This window comes from Erinaceus europaeus, chromosome 6 (assembly GCF_950295315.1).
Source record: "Erinaceus europaeus chromosome 6, mEriEur2.1, whole genome shotgun sequence".
Taxonomy (NCBI): Eukaryota; Metazoa; Chordata; class Mammalia; order Eulipotyphla; family Erinaceidae; genus Erinaceus; species Erinaceus europaeus.
The window spans coordinates 54,153,328-54,169,890 of record NC_080167.1 but is presented as its reverse complement, the minus strand read 5'-3'; the positions used below and the strand labels follow the sequence as shown (position 1 = coordinate 54,169,890).

At 44.2% G+C, this 16,563-nt stretch overlaps 1 protein-coding gene across 2 annotated transcripts in view; it reads left to right on the top strand.

The window, feature by feature from the left end:
- Window positions 1–16,563, top strand: part of RSU1 (Ras suppressor protein 1) — a 148,435-nt gene that overhangs the window by 29,158 nt on the left and 102,714 nt on the right. For both annotated transcript variants that reach the window (XM_060192231.1, XM_007526187.3), the window contains 2 exons: window positions 11,458–11,578; window positions 14,094–14,212. In XM_060192231.1, the coding sequence (XP_060048214.1) occupies window positions 11,458–11,578; window positions 14,094–14,212 (240 nt within the window). The remainder of the gene's footprint in view (window positions 1–11,457; window positions 11,579–14,093; window positions 14,213–16,563) is intronic.

The following is a 16,563-nucleotide window of genomic DNA, read 5'->3' as shown; positions in this document are numbered from 1 at the left end:
CTCCCCAGCTCTCTCTCCCTCTCACCCTACCCGTGTGTGTGTGTGTGTGTGTGTGTGTGTGTGTGTGTGTGTGTGTGTGTGTTTACCACTCCAATACAGGAAGCTCTGGATGTGGAACCGGGAGCCTCAGTTAAGCAAGACCTATACTCACCAGCTAAGCTAGTTTGTGGGGCCTATTAAGACCTTCCTCGCGAGGGCCAGGTGGCAATGCACCCAGATAAGCATTCACATCACAGTGTGCAAGGACCCAGGTTCAAGCCCCTTGTCCCCACGTGCAGGGGGAAAGCTTCGTGAGTGGTGAAGCAGGAATGTAGGTGTCTCTGTCTCTTCCCCTCTCTATCTCCCCCTCCCCTCTCAATTTCTGTCTGTCTCTATTTAATAATAAATAAATATTAAAGAAAAACCTTCCTCGAATTCCTCAGTGGTACATGCAGCTCAGCTGTAGGAACTCCAGAGAAGGGGGAATGATGACCAGTAATTGGGTTATTAGAAAAATCAATGTTTTGGGGTTTTTTTTAATGTTTTTCTTTTTTTAAATATTTTTAAAAATTGGGAGTTGGGCGGTAGCGCAACGGTCTAAGTGCACATGGCGCAAAGCTCAAGGACCAGTGTAAAGATCCCAGTTCAAGCCCCCAGCTCCCCACCTGCAGGGAAGTCACTTCACAAGTGGTGAAGTAGGTCTGCACTGCAAATATCTATCTTTCTCTCCCCCTCTGTCTTCTACTTCTCTCTCTATTTTCCCTCTGACCTATCCAACAACAATGACATCAATAACAATAAAAATAATAACAACAACAACAATAAAAAAGAGCAACAAAAAGAAAATAAAAAAATTAAAAATTATCTTTATTTGTTTATTGGATAGAGGCAGCTAGAAATCAAGAAGGAAGGGGGTGATAGGGAGAGAGACAGAGAGACACCTGCAGCACTGCTTCACCTCTCACAAAGCTTTCCCCCTACAGGTGGGGACCTGGGGCTCCAACTTGGGTCCTTGCACATTGTAACATGTGCGCTCAACCAGGTGTGCCACCACCTGGCCCCTAAAAAATATTTTTCTATGTAAACATGTGTCAAGACCAATTTATTAGGATAGACATAGTGATGCTTTCTCTAAAATAAATGTTCCCTGGAAACTTGCAAAAAGTTTTAATCACGGTCTAATTTATCTGCTTACGTTTAAATGTTATGGAGCAAGGATTTGTGACCTCGTAACCTCCAGTCTTCCAATATCAGCATCATACATAGGATATATGTGCTTTCTCCCCAGATGCAATGAAACATTGAGTGCCTTTCCCATTGCAATTTCTCTTGTCTCCTTAGCTCAGTAGGGTAACACAATCCCATTCTGAGACAGTTGTTCTCCAGTTACAAGCTCAGGGGACTTATTTTCAGTCTGAACCCCTTTTGCTCCTTCATCCTCACTTTTTCCCTGCCTGAAGATTCTGTTTGAAATCTGTCCCCCCAGGCTTCCACTGCCTTCTCTGCTGCCCCTCTCTCCAAACCTCACTTTCTTCCTTCAGGAAGTTGTGAAGAATTCTGCTCCTTCTCCATGAAGCTCTCTTCTCCTGTCCTATGAGTCTACACCTTGTGCACAATATAGGGACACCCACCCCCCTGACATGGCAGGCTTCACAGGACTGTGACTCCTCATGGGAGGGAGCAGGAGAGAGACGTGAACCTGGGCAGGTAGCCTGTTCCATCCCTGGGGACACAACCACCACTGTGGCTCTGAAGCAGGTGTGCAGGGCCAGGGTTCCACCAGGTGACTCTAGAAACATCCAGTGGCCTGGTTATTGTTCAGGTAGAAAAGCAGGGAGAAGTCCTTAGGAGTTATCTAAGCTCCTCTCTGACACTTAAGATTTTCCCAGCTCTGGGATTCTGCCCCTACCTTTTTGTCTCCCCCCTGTAGCTATTCCCTTCTCAGCCTGGAAACAGAAGAAAGTAGAAAGGTCGGGGGGGTGGGGGGGGGAGAGAGCCTGACCTCTTGCTGAAGTTGTTCCTAAGTAAATGACTTGGATGGTGTGTGTGTGTGTGTGTGTGTGTGTGTGTGTGTGTGTGTGTGTGTATTTGACTTGTTTATCCTCTGCTTCTTAATGTTAATAATTAAGGTATGTAACTAAGTGTATGTATAGCAGATTATTTACAAACAATTCACTTATTGGATAGATAAAGAGAACAACTGAGATGGAAGCAGGAGATAGAGAAAGAGAAAGAGAAACATCTGCAGACCTGCTTTACCACTTGTGAAACTTCCCCTCTGGAGGTGGAGACCAGGGGCTTGAACTCAGGTTCTTGTGCATAGTAACTTGTGTGCTCAATCCAGTGCACCACCACCTGACCCCTAAGTAAATGTAATATTATATCACAATGATTATTCACAGTTTAAGAGCCTAGAGAACTCTTTATGGGAACCTGTTTTCCCCACTGATTGGTGATTTCTTCATGTTCTTTTTCTTCTTTCTCTTTGTAGCATTCTAGAACTCATGGCTTTTTTTTTTTTCTTTTTCTGAAACTCCTGGCCAAAAAAAAAAAAGATACCTGGCACATTTTTCCTGAAACTTCTGGACATTGTTTCCCCTGGAACCCCCAGCATTTTTCTTAGGGGAGTCTTCATCTTTTCTTGCCTGTCACTAGATGCCTCTTCCTCTAGGTATGTCAGGTTCCACTTCCTGTCCTCTTGGTGCTGCTCCTCTGACCTGGCTCCCTCAGTGAAAGCTACACATTGATAATGTATCGCTAGCTGGCACCTCAGAACCCAAGTGTATTTAGAGAAACTCCTAATGTCCATCTCTGTCAGAATCCTCCTTATGGTGGCATGGAACCTCTCTTGACGCTCTCTGGGAAGCTAGCGAAAGACTCAGGCATTCGCTGACAGGTGCAGCTCACTCAGATGAAAAGCCAGTTTTGTGGGGAGGCTTGTCGGGCTATGCTTATGAGATTTTTTTTTTTTTTTGGCTTATGAACATTTATTTCTATGTGCTTGATTTTATAGTGTAAGATCTGTACTACTGCTCATTTGAAATGTTTTCCCCTGATTGTAGTGTAATTAAGTTTTCTCACTGTTGTAGAAATAGTAAGACTCCCCCCCAGTGAATTAAGTCTTTTTTTTTTTGCTTTATAAATAAATTTATAAAATTGTTTAAACTGCAAAATCTTAAGGGATGCTCTGATAGGGTACAGTGAATTTTTACTTCCAGATGTGAATGCTCGGCAGATGTTGCTGATAGTCTGAAAATAGTATTGCTGTTGTCTTTTATGAAGCAAATAACAGGTGGGCACACACTAGGGTAGATGTTGGAGTCCTTTGTTGTTGTTGTTGTTGTTGTTGTTGGTGGTGGTGGTGGTGGTGGTGGTGGTGGTGGTATGCTTTACTTTGAGGAACATGGAGAACCTTTCAAATGAGAATGTGCTCTCCTGTTTCAGAAACCAGGAGGTTTTGAAATAGCTGATCAGTGCCACAATCTAATTCTGCCCCACAAAGCCTGCAACGTGAGCCTCCATCAGCCAGCTCCTGAATTTGAGAGTCTTCTGGGAAAGGTTAAGTTCCTTGGTCATCCACCTTGTGCTTTTGGCCAGGGAACAAGTAAAGATGGCCTTTCTTGCATATAAAACCCTGAAGAGCATTTTTTATTTGCATGCAAGAGGGACAAGATTCTTTTTTTACACACAGTCATTAAACTGGCATAAAAGTCCACGATTCCTAATGTGCAGGAAGAACCCTTCCTGAGGCATGGTGGTCACCCCTCAGTGTGGTCATCCACTCAGGCAAAGGAACCTCCTGCACACCAGCTCCTCTGCAGTGCCCCCTACACCCCCTCAACCCCCGTGAGTATAGTAGCTGTTCTTCCTCACTTCATAGTCTCTTCATTTCTCTGCTAACTTGTTGGTGGCACTGTAACTTAGGAATCTAACTAACTGGTCTCATTTAATCTCCTTTACCACTTTTTAATGCTTGTGTCTGAGGGTTTTTTTATGCATTTCATAATTATTGATTAGATAATCACTTTATCTGGCACCAGGGAATAAATCAAAGAACTCCTTGCCCCCTCCCCTTTTTCAACTTGATATCTGTAGAAAGAAGAAGAGGTGAGAGAGGAGAGATACCATCCTCAGTGCATTCAAGGTGCTGCCCAAATGGTGCTGGAGTTTGAACCCAGGACCTCATGCAGGGTAAGACAGTGAGTGTTCTACCTGTAAGCCCCTGTATTTATTAACTTTTCTAAGATGTATAGTTGAGGTAACATTTGTTCACAAGATTGCATCAATTTAGGGGTGCAGTTTCATAGCTCTATAAAAATTTTAATATGAGTTTTGAGGGTTTTTTTTCAGAGCAACAATGGTGCATCTAAAAATCACTTATCCCATGATTGAAGGATGAGGATAAGAGGGCTCTGAACTCCAGCTCCATTGGGACCTGGAGAGAGAGGATGAAAAACGGAGGGATATTTTGAAGTAGTAATAGGGTTATGTGTGGCTTGGAGGGGAAGAGAGGGCTGGACCTAGAAGAAAAAGGGGGCAATTATGTACAAATCTAGAGAGAGAGTTGTAGAGATGATAGTTAACCCATGTCTGCAACCTTGGGAGAACTGTGGTGGTTTGCAATGGAGGGATCAGGGATTCAGAACTCTGGTGGTGGGGACAGTGTGGAATTATACCTCTGCTGACATGTAATTTTGTAAATCAATATTAAATCACTAATAAAATTAAAATAATTTATCCCAACAGCAGACAGAAGCCTCCAATTTTTGGCAAGTAGGGGCTGGGAAGGTAGTGCTGTTTTCTTTCTCTCTCTCTCTCTCTCTCTCTCTCTGTCACTCTCTTCCCTGCCCTGAGTGCTGGGAAGAGTCTTTCTTTAGCTGGAGTCCAGGGTCTGTGGCATCTGACCATGCACTCTTCGTAGCCCAAGACTGGGCCACTTGGACTTGGGGTTCAGTAGAGTCCATCTCTCATCTGCCACACGGGAAACTGTCTGAACCAGGACTTTGACTTTGCAAGGAGTCTGTGTGACTTCCATGCTCTGGCCTCCCTCATCACCTTTGCAGGAATTACTAGAATAAAATTAGGCCAGAGGGGTCAGAAGATAGCTCACCTGGTAGAGCGCACACCTTACCATACTTAAAGCCCTGGATTCAAGCCCCAGCACTATACAGGAGTGCGATGGCACTAGAGGAAACTTCATGGGTGGTAGAGTGGTGCCCTGCTATTGCTTCCCCCGCTTTTCTCTCTCTCTTCCTTTCTCTCTTTCTCTTTTGTCTCTCTTTCTATGTATCTGAAATAAAAAGAATGAACTAAAGTTGACCTGGGAACAGTGGAATTGTGCATGTTCAAGGCCCTGATAAGCCTCCCATGAAAAAGGTTAAATTTAAACAAGCTGTCTGGACACTTGTGCAGAAAGCATTGGGGAGCAGGTAGCCTTTTGCTCAGAAGTTGGGGGGGGCATGGGGAGGAGCCCTGAGGCCATGGGCAGGGAAGGGGCAGGTTGTCATGCCTTCCTGTTCTGCAGCAGCCTGGTGACCATATGGAGAGCATGTTCAGTCCTGTCCATGCCCCACCAGGGCTCCTGGCATGCTGCCACCTTGACATCCTGGGCCCCCACATGCTGTCCTCAGAAAGCCCCAAACCAGCTGCACCCCAACAAGCCAGATGACACCCTCACTGCCTCCCGGCCTCTTGTGGAGGTGCAGCCTGTCTGCATGTGGCCACCCACTAGGTGACTCCATTCCCCCCCAAACTACTTCCCTCCTGCTGCTCCACATAGATCCCACCCTGAAACTTTGGGGTAGGAAGTGGGGCCAGAAGGGATTTCATTGCACCCCTAAGCCTACCTGGTTGCACTCACCCTCTCAGTTTTGCTTTTGTTCTTTTTTCATGAGTCCCCAGGCTCAGATGAGTCTGAATTTGGGTAAGAATGGTTACTGATAGAGAGGACCAGGCGGCAGCTCTCCTGGAGAGAGAGCCCACATCTTCCCAGGAGCAAGTACAGAGGTTTGAGCCCCAGTCCTGCATGGGAGTGCCTGCACCAGGAAGGCTTCATGAGTGGTGAGGAGGTGCTGTGGTGTCTCTCCTTTTCTCTCTTTCTCTCTATTTCTCCTTCCTTCCTTCTTGCCCTCTTTTCCAAACAAACGAAGCAAACAAGTTCACAAGGAGTAGTGAGGTGGTTTAGGTGTGAAATCTGGTGGTGCTGTGGGGGGGGGGGGGCAGGTGAAGAAGGAAACTGGATATTATCGAGCCAGGAAATGACTCCCCCGGCAGAACAGAGACCCCTTTGCTTTGCTGAACTGTGAGTGAGGCCCTGGGTTTGAGCCTTGACATCACATGAAAGAACTGTGGATGCTATAGTGTCTCTTCTCTCTTTTCTCTAAAAAAAGAAGCCAGCCTCCCTGCTCTCCACTCCATGGATAAACTTCCAGAGACCTTTAAAAACAAGCAGGTGGTGGTAGAATGAGTCATTGTATATCCCCAAACAGAATGCTCCAAGGAGAAACTTCCTTTGCTACCCTGAGTGGCGGAATTAGGTTCTTCTGTGAGGGCTGGTAGGTAGCTCATGATAACAGGTGGAGGGCACTGTGTGTGCATGTATGTGTGTTTCAGTAACATGCCTCACACATGTATTATACTGCTGAATGGCCTGCCAGACCCAGTTTTTCTTTTTATTTAGAGAGAGGGGAAAGAGGGAGAAAGAGAGGAGGGATACCTAGGTCTGTACTATTTATGGAGCTCCACCTGGCTCTGTTCACGGTGTTCCTATGTGGAGCTGGGTCTTGCATTTAAGATCTGCCACAGGGTAAAGCATGTGCTTTACCAGGTGAGCTATCCCCAGCCCCTTATCTGTTGACTTTTAAGGATTTGTTGAGAGATAGAGAGAGGCCAGGGAGTATATACCACTCTGGTATATACTGGATTGGGGATTGAACCCAAGGCCTCAGGCATGCAAGTCCTATGCTCTACCCACTAAGCCAACCCCCTTACCTCCCTAAGGAAAATTTTCAAGAGATGAAAAAAATAAGAGACTTGGCGAGTTCTGCTCTTGGCCCCCACTTTTGAACGATTTATGGAACCTTCTAGAAACTTCTGGGTTGATAGCTGAGTCGGTGCTGGCACCTGGCTCTCAGATGAAACTTGAGAACAGCATTCAGCTTCTAAGATCAAAATGACTTGAGGGAAAAGAGTTTCTTCTTGGGCTGTTGTTCTGAATGGTTATAAAGGCAAGAAGATACTTCTTTTTAAAAATTATTTAGTTTTTTTAGAGACAGAAGGACAGACCAGAGCACTACTTAGCTCTGACACATGGTGATGCTGGGCACTGAACCTGGAATCTCTAGAGCCTCAGGCACATGATTCCTGAGCTGATAGTGATATTTGAGAGCAGTATGTGAGTCTGGTTCTGGGGGTGACAGGACCACATCTTTGTCACCTTTCCCCAAAACACTGGAGGATACTCTGAACCCAGTGTTCTTAGTGGTCTGGTTCTGTGAACAGAGTAAAATGTGCATTTGAGGTCCAGACACCCTCTATCTGAGAATGGGTAGGACCCTCCTCCTCGACTGAGCAGCTGAAGTCTCAACATTAAAGCGACTGTCATTGACAGAAAGTGACACTAAAGTCTCTGACATAAGCAAAGTTCTGCATGACTGAGCTTCCTAATTGAGGGCTCTTGTTTGTTGCCTTGTTTAAATCCATATTAGTGGTATTTTTAATTCAGCTCTTCTTAGAGTCATAGACTATTAAAACCAGACACCAGGGAATTTAGGAATGGTTATATGTTAGTGTTCTCATCTCCTCTTAAAATGTTTTTTTTTTTTTTTCCTTTGGGGTTATCTTTGGGACTCAGTGCCTACACAAGTCCACTGTTCCCGATAGCCTTTATTTTTTTTGTATAGAGGTAAGAATGGTTGGGTAAGAATGGTTGCAGATAGAGAGGACCAGGAGGCAGCTCCCCTGGGTAGGAGACAGAGTGAAAAACAAACAAACAAAAAAGGAAGCAAAGAAGGAGAGAAAGAAGTGGAGACACCTGCAATATTATGCCACTGCTCAGGAAAAGAGCGAGCGAGAGAGAAAGGGTGTGTGAAAAAGGAACCTTTCAAAGGCATAATAAGAAATACTAAGCATGTTCCAAAATCCTTTCTGCTGATGTGTGATGTAGCTGTTGTGCGAGATTGCACAGGGTGGATGCTGTGACTGCTGACATATGTGGCTCCTTTTCCGTCATAGTCCAGGATGTTCCTGCCCTGTCCATAGCTGACCCAGTTACTGCGCACCTCGTGTTGGGAGCTGGTTCTGTTTCACAGACAGTATTGGGGTTGGTTTGTTTGGTTTGTTTGTACTGCCTGACACCCCTTTCTTTTGTAACTTCCTCTCTTTAACCCGCACGTTTCTTGCTTTAGCCTAGAAGTATTGGAATGCTAGGTGCTAAAAACTGGAGTGGTGCATGGAATAAAGCATCTTGAAGCATCGCTTGATTAGAGAGTGAATGTCTTCCTACCAAGACAGGTCTGAATGTTAGTTTATTTGATTTTTACTGGAGGTGCAGGGGTGTTGGGGGTTATGGATCCTGTGGCTTCAGGAGTTTATGAGCTGTGTGAGTTCCACTCCTCTCAGCTTAAATAAAGTTCTTGAGAAAAAAAAAATCACAGGCACATAGAAAGGCAGGGAGTGAACTGGTCAATTGAATACGGGGTTATTGTTTGTGTCCACCAAACAAAGCCCTAAATCACATTTAGCATAATTCACGGCTATAAATTGGACCGGCTTAGCAAGGAGAGTGAAATCATCTCTCATCCTGTCAGGGCGGGCGCTACCTTCAGACCAGCATTTAATTGCATTGGCAAAGAGACTCCGGGCGGGTGGCAGTAATTCTGGCTGCATTATTCTTGGTTTGTGACTAAATTGAGATCATCATTTTCTCCTGGTTGCACTAACTTTCTTTATTGTGCTCCCAACTAATCTGATGAATGCCGGAGAGCAGCTTGGTGGCGGCTGGAGGGGGCCGGGGGGCGTCTAGAGCGCAGTAGAGTCATTAGTGGAGCAGAGTGTCTCAAGCACTTCCCCATCCAGGTGAGCACCACCCACGCACAAGTGTACCACTCTGCCTGCACAACTACAAATATGCTTTTGAGGCCAAAATGAACAAATAGGTCCACCTGTGTCCGTGACTAGTTTCTGGGGGAATTCCAAGCTGCTTCATTAGTCCATTAAAACACCCTACCCCCCAGCACACACACCACTTTTGTTTTATTTTTTAGACCAGAGCACTGCTCAGCTTTGGCTACTAGTCCTGCTGGGGATAGAACCTGGAACCTCTTGCATGCAAGTCCTGTGTGCTGCTGCTGTGTGCCTTCCTAGCCCTAAAATCCACCCTTGGTTTCCAGTCCCACCCCTGGTTACCTCAACAGTCACTAGTCCTCCCAAGGGATGTAAATTTCCTTCCTCATCCTAGGCCTTGCTCCCTCCAAGAGAAGGCAGGTCGTTGGTGTTTGAGAAGTTCCGTAAAGCTACAAATCTGGTGCCAGAGTCTGGCAGATAATGCACCTATCTTCTGTGTCTTTAGTTCCCCTGGGGTGTCTGCTAGTGTTCTTGGGACGGCTGGCCCCTTAGATGCTCCAGTGGATGTTGGGGGTTCTGATTCCAGGCAAAGAGCTCACTGTTTTACCAGCCCTAGAACACCCCGCAGGAGAGTTTTCTTGCCCTGTGCCTAAGGCTTGTGTCAGTGGGTCAGTTACCTGGATAGTGAAGATGTTGTCACATGTGTGTTCATCCAGGTGTGCCACCGCCTGGCCCTGATAGTGAAGATGTTGAAGTTTGCAGCTGCCCCAAATAAGCTTGTGGCCAACAACAAATGTTTACAGGAAGGCTGAATCCGCAAGTAGGCAGGGGGTGGGGCTGGGGGGCGCACAGCAAATCAGTTGGAAGTCTTCCATGACCAATAAAGAGGCCTTTTGGGGGGGGAGCCTTTGATTTTTAGGATTCAAAAAAATTCAAAAAAAAAAAAAAAAAAATATATATATATATATATATATATATTCTAAGAACAGAACCTTTCAGCCTCCCTACATTATAATTTAACCTTCCATTTGTATGCTAATTATATATAAATTAATCTTGATGCTTTGTTGGTGTTTCATATTTCTGTATCATAAAGTACATTGATCTGTTGCTAGTCTCATGCACCGTGTGTATGTGTCGGGGGGGGGGGTGTGAAGACTAGAGGCCAAAATAATAATTAAAAAAACTAGATAGTTTACCAATTTCCTCATTTAAGTTTGATTTTATTCATTGATTTTTTTTTTTTTAACCTGAGCACTGCTCAGCTCTGGCTTATAGTGCTGCAGGGGACTGAACCTGGTACTTCAGAACCTCAGGCAGAAAAGGCTTTTTGCATAACCATTATGCTGTCTCCTCCACCTTTATCATTTAAGTTTGAATTTCAGGTGTTGTGGTGGAGTCCAGTTCAAGTCTGATTGCCAGTCCAGTGCTAAGATGTTTACTGAGATAGCAGAGCCTGAGACAGACATTCCTCTGGGTGCAGTTTTCTGTTTGCTGTTCTCCTGGTTCATCCAGGAAGCCATAAGAAAGGTATCAGTTGTACTGACTAGATATCATATGATGATTTTAACACTTACTTCTAGACTGCTTATGGCACAAGAGTTCTCTTTTCTTTCTTGCTTTTTCTCCCCCTCATCTCCATCTGACATAAGATTTGCCTCTCACTCACTTAATTTTGTTTTAATGTGATGCTGAGAAATGGACCCAGGACCTCACTCATGCATGATACCACTGAGTGACCATCCTGGACCAATTCATTATTTTTTGAAAGGTGGGAGGGTAAGGAAAAACACTATAGAGCCCCCACCCACCATGCTATCTATCCATGCTGTTCCCAGGTGGTGCCAGAGTTCAAACCCAGGACCTTACATTCAGCAAAGTATCTGCAGTACTGGGTGAACTATCTCTTGATCCCTCTCTCACCTAGTCTCGGAGGGAACAATTCTGTTAGTACATGGTGGTGACTTTCTACCTAAGAAAACCTACAAAAACTAAGATGTAGCCATGGGTCAGGGGTTTGACTGAGCTGGATCCACCTTTCTTTCTTTTTTTAAAAATATTTACTTATTTTCCCCTTTTGTTGCCCTTGTTGTTTTTTATTGTTGTTGTAGTTATTATTGTTATTGATGTCATCATTGTTAGATAGAACAGAGAGAGAAATGGAGAGAGGAGGGGAAGACAGAGAGGGGGAGAGAAAGACACCTGCAGACCTGCTTCACCGCCTATGAAGTTACTGCCCTGCAGGTGGGGAGCTGGGAGCTTGAACTGGGATCCTTAGGCCGGTCCTTGCACTTTGTGCCATGTGTGCTTAACCTGCTGTGCTACCGCCCGACTCCCTGGATCCATCTTTCAAGTGAAGGACAAGCTGTGTTCCTAGTCTCCCTCAGTCATATTCAGACTCTTGTTCTCCCACAGCTGTGCCACCAAACATCGCAGAACTGAAGAATCTAGAAGTGCTGAACTTCTTTAATAACCAGATCGAGGACCTGCCCACACAGATCAGCAGCCTGCAGAAACTTAAACACCTGAACCTGGGGTGAGATCAGTCGGGGAGAAGGAGGGCTTTGAGGGTGGTTGGGTGGGGTGGGGTGCAGGCTGCTACTCGATGCTGACATTAATCCAACTGTTGAGGAGAAGCTTTCTTCACCCTTCTTCCCTCCATCCCTTCCTCCCTCCATATATCCAACCCTTCCTTCCTTTGTTCCCTCCCTACCTCCTTCCTACTTTCTTCCCTTCCTTCCTTCCCTTCCTCCGTCTCTCCTTCCTTCCTTCCTTCCTTCCTTCCAACTTTCTTTTCTGTTTCAACTTTTAAAAACTTATTAATGAAGTTTGATTGTTTTAGTGTGTCCTTTCAGTCACCTACACTAGTGCATCTTCATCTGCTAGCTGAGAACCTGATTGTTGGTGCTCTGGCACCTGGTGGTACTGGGCATTGAACCTGCAACCTCTGCAGCCTCAGGCATGCAGATCCAGTGTTCTAAAGTTGAGGTATCTGACCAGCACCCCCTTAACTTTAGGAAAAAAAGTCCCCTACTATATATTATTGTGCCTTTTTCCCATTCTCTGTTTCTTTCCCTTTACTCAGACATCCCTTGTGTTGGAGTCCAGGAACTGGGGTGACTGGGGCACTTGGCCTCCATGAGTTTCAAGCTTCCTCAGCTACCTATCACTGTCATTGTAGAGCCAAGGTCTCTCTTCACCTGTGTTAGTCCATTTCTTCACCCAGCGTCAGAGAGAATGCTCAGCACTGCCTGCCTATATTACTCAGTAATCTGCATGTTTGTGAAACATTTGTGAAACATTTGCCACTAAATGCTCCACAGACTGTGAATTTGTAGGAAACTGCAGTTCTGATCATTACGGCAAATTGTTATGGAGGGTGTTTGACTGGATGTACATCGTGCGTAGGACCTTTCTCCCCACCAGGAGGTAGAATTCACCTTCTCCTGAGTTAGCCTCCTGCTCTCAGCTGTTTCTCCCAGGCTTGTTGGTGGGTGTGGGCAGGGTTGTGTCTCGCTGAGAGGAATTGATGTGTGGAATTATCTTTAATGTCACAGCCCCACCTAACTTTCAATACCTGTCAGGCTATATTAGATCTTTAAAAATTTATATTTAAACATCAGGGTTATATATATACTCAAAGGGAACTAACTCCATTGAGAAAAATAAGAGTCCTGAAAATAATGAGATATAGTCATGAAAAAGATACTCAGATTTCACTGAAGATAAATATTTTAAAATTTTCCAACTGAGATGAAATACACATGCCATCATTTTACATTTGTGACTCAGTAGTTTTTGATGTGTCCACACAGTTCACACAGTTGAATGGCTGATCTCTAGCAGTTGCTCATCATGCAAAGCTGAAACTCTACCAGCTGTGCCCTCTGACTCTCAGTCCCTCAGCCCCTGGAAGTTTCTGTTCTAACTGGGAACTGTGAATATTAATCATGGCAGAACAAAAAACTTACTTTCTTTCCTCACTGGAAGAAAGAAGTAGACATGAGGAAGAGAAAGCTTTGCATGTTTTTATATCTTTTCTGCCTCCAGGGTTATTGCTGGGGCCAGCATTATGAATCCACTGCTCCTTGTGACCTCCCCCCCCCCCCATTTTATTGGCTAGGACAGAGAGAAATTAAGAGGGGAGGGGAAGATGGAATGAGAGAGAGAAAAATAGACATCTGCAAACTGCTTCACTGCTTGTAAAGCCTGCACATAGGGAGCCAGGGACTCAAACCAGGATCCTTGAGCAGGTCCCTGTGCTTAATGCTATGTGCACTTAACCGGGTATACCATCACCTGGCCCCCTGCATGCTTATAAGGAAGTTCTTCCCTAGCAGGATGTGTGCTTTCTGATAACATAAGTTTCTGTGAAAAATGAACTTTACCACTGGAGGAAATGATTGCTAAGATAACTTCACATTTCATTGGCTAAAATTACTAGATGAAAGCTGAGAGTAGATAGCTCACTGTTAGAGCGCAGGACTTGTACACCTGAGACATTTTGCATAACCACTATGCTATCTCCCTTGAATACAGTTTATCTTTTCATAAGTGGCGAAACTTGTGGTGCTCTGGTGTGTCTCATAAATAAGCAAATAAATAAGCATGTTTATTTATTTATATGTCTCCATAGTGGGTTAGGAGATAGCTCACTCAGTAGAGCACCCACCTAACTGTTGTTGAGGTCCTGGGTTCAAGCCTCAGCACCACAGGGGAATACTAGGGTAGCATTGGGGGCAGTTCCACTGCTGTGGAGTGATGCTGTGGTGTCTCTCCTTCTCTCTTTTTCTGTATATCTTCAACATAAAAAGAATTGTTAAGAGTAGACCTAGGGACAATAGAATCATGCATGTGTGACACCCTCCCCAAGGAATGAATGAATTCACTGATTAAAACCACAAAATGCGACTAGATGGCGATGACAGTTTGACGTTTTTAGTCTTTCACGCATGGCTCTTGGGCCTGTGAAACAGGTAACCTCTGTATCATGTACACATGTAAATTCCATGCATGACATCTTGGGTGTTTTCTTTTTCTATCAACCACAGAATGAATAGATTAAGCACTTTGCCTCGAGGATTTGGCTCTCTTCCAGCTCTGGAGGTCCTTGATTTGACTTACAACAACTTGAATGAAAATTCTCTGCCCGGGAACTTCTTCTACCTTAGTAAGAAACTTTTAATTCTATAAATCTCCTTAAAATGGTACTTGGCATTCTCAAACTGAAATTTATTTGCTAGGGTCCAAACTCCAAGAGAAAGTATTAGACATATATGTATTTTTTTCTTCACGGATTCTCTTTGAATATTTCTTTACTGCTCAGCAGTATGTGTATTTGATATATAGTTGTCTGACACTATTGTACGGAAGTGGACCTAGTAAATGTCATATTAACTTTCTGATGGAGATATGTGCCTTAATGAGACCAAGTCTCACATTTAGCTAAGGAACTATGTTTCTAGAGAACATAGTTTTTTTTTTTTTTTTTAAAGTATCTTCCCTATATTGTTGTTAACTCTTTCTAGACTTCTCAAGAGTCTGATCAGTTGTACTTTTAAAAATGTATACCTGTCAATGAGCACAAATGCAAGTTTAAAAAACAATTACGACCAGGTTCTTAAGCCTTTAAATGTACCTTTTATTATTATTATTATTATTATTTTGGTTTTGTTTTGTTACCAGAGTTGTTGCTGGGGCTCAGTGTCAGCACTATGAATCTATTGCTCCCAGCGGCCACTTTTGTCTTTCCTCTCCTCTCTTCTTTTCTTCTCTTTGATAGGACAGAGAGAAATTGAGAGGGAATGGGAAATAGATAGGGAGAAAGATAGACACCTGTAGGCCTTCTTTACTGGTCATGAAGTGTCCCCCTGCAGGCGAGGTTTGGGCGCTCGAACCCAGCTCCTTGCGCATGATAATGTGTGCTTAACCAGGTGTGCCACCACTTGGTCCCCTAAATGTACTCTTAATGATGTATTCTGTCTAGTATGCTATCAGACATTAAGAAATGGCTAAGAGACAGGCAGAGAGAGTACTAGAGACTGCAGCATCAAAGCTTTCTTCAGTGCAGAGGGGCCAAGCGTGAACATGGGTCACATACATGGCAAAGCTGTCCACTGTCTAAGTAAGCTATTGCTTGTTTCTTAAGCTGACCACTTCTAAGCTTCTGTTTATGGTGGTTCTGGGGACTGAATTTGTGGTGCCTCAGACTTGAGAGACTTTTTTGTATAACCACTGTGCCGTCTCTCCTGAATACAGTTTATCTTTTCGTATGTAAACAAATTTCTTGCCACATACGTTAGAAGAAATAAGGGACAGTTGGATATATCCAAGAACTTATGAAATATTTAGGAAAGACTTGTTTTACTTAAATGAGTCATCCACTTTTCCAAACAGAGACATAGATGGCGTCCAGAAATTCTAAATTTTTTGAACCAGTCTTTAAAGTTTCCTTTTTCAATCTCATTCATTACTCTCACTCTCAGACTTTCTTAAGCACATGAAACCAACTCTAAAATATTTTCTTGTGCTATGGAAGAAACTGTGTTTGTTAAATGTAGTAAAAGACAGTCTTCCAGATTTTAACACATTAGAATATAATTGCATATCCATAAACAGCACACACAACAGAATCACACACTCCCTTTGTGTTGAGGATAAAAAGATGTTTGTGGGCAGCCTGGCAGGTGGCACAGTGGCTTGAACTTTGATCTTCAAAGTGAGATCCCTGAGTTTGATTTCCTGTATCCCATGTGCCAGAGTAATGCTCTGGTTCTGCCTCTCTTCTGTTATGTATGTAAATAAATACATACATTTTATTATTTTATTTTATTTTATTTACTGTTGTTAAATTTAATAGGGAAGAGAGAAACTGAGAGGGAGGTGGAGATAAAAAAGGGTAGAGTGAGAGACTCCTGCAGCATTGCTTTACCAGTCATGAAACGTTCCCCCTGCAGGTGAGGGCTGGGGGCTTGAGCCCAGGTTCTTGCACATAGTAATGTCTGTATTCCACTACATGCACCACCCTCAACCCCTAAATCTTTCTTTTTTTTTTGATAAAGGTGTTTTGGGATTTTATCCTTCAGTAATTGAGTTCATGGTGTTGTGTCCAAAATTGTGAGCACATCCCTGATTTTCCTTCCCTGCCTAAGTTATGGTTTACTGTATCTGTGGGTCTGTGTGAAGCTGTAGAAATAAGTAATAATGGGGGTTCAGGTGGTGGTGCACTGGGTTAAGCACAAATTGTATGAAGCACAAGGATCCTGGTTCAAGCCCCACTGCTTCCCCCCTCCTCCCTACGTGGGGGGGGGGGGGTCGCTTCACAAACAGTAAAGCAGGTCTGCAAGTGTCTGTCTTTTTCTCCTCCTTTCTATCTATCTTCCCCTTCCCTCTCTATTTCTCTCTGTCCTATCCAATAAAACAGAAAAAATGACCACCAGGAGCAGTGGATTAGTAGTGCAGGCATGGAGCCCTAGCGATAACCCTGGAGGCAAAAAAGAAGGAAGGAAGGAAGGAAGGGAG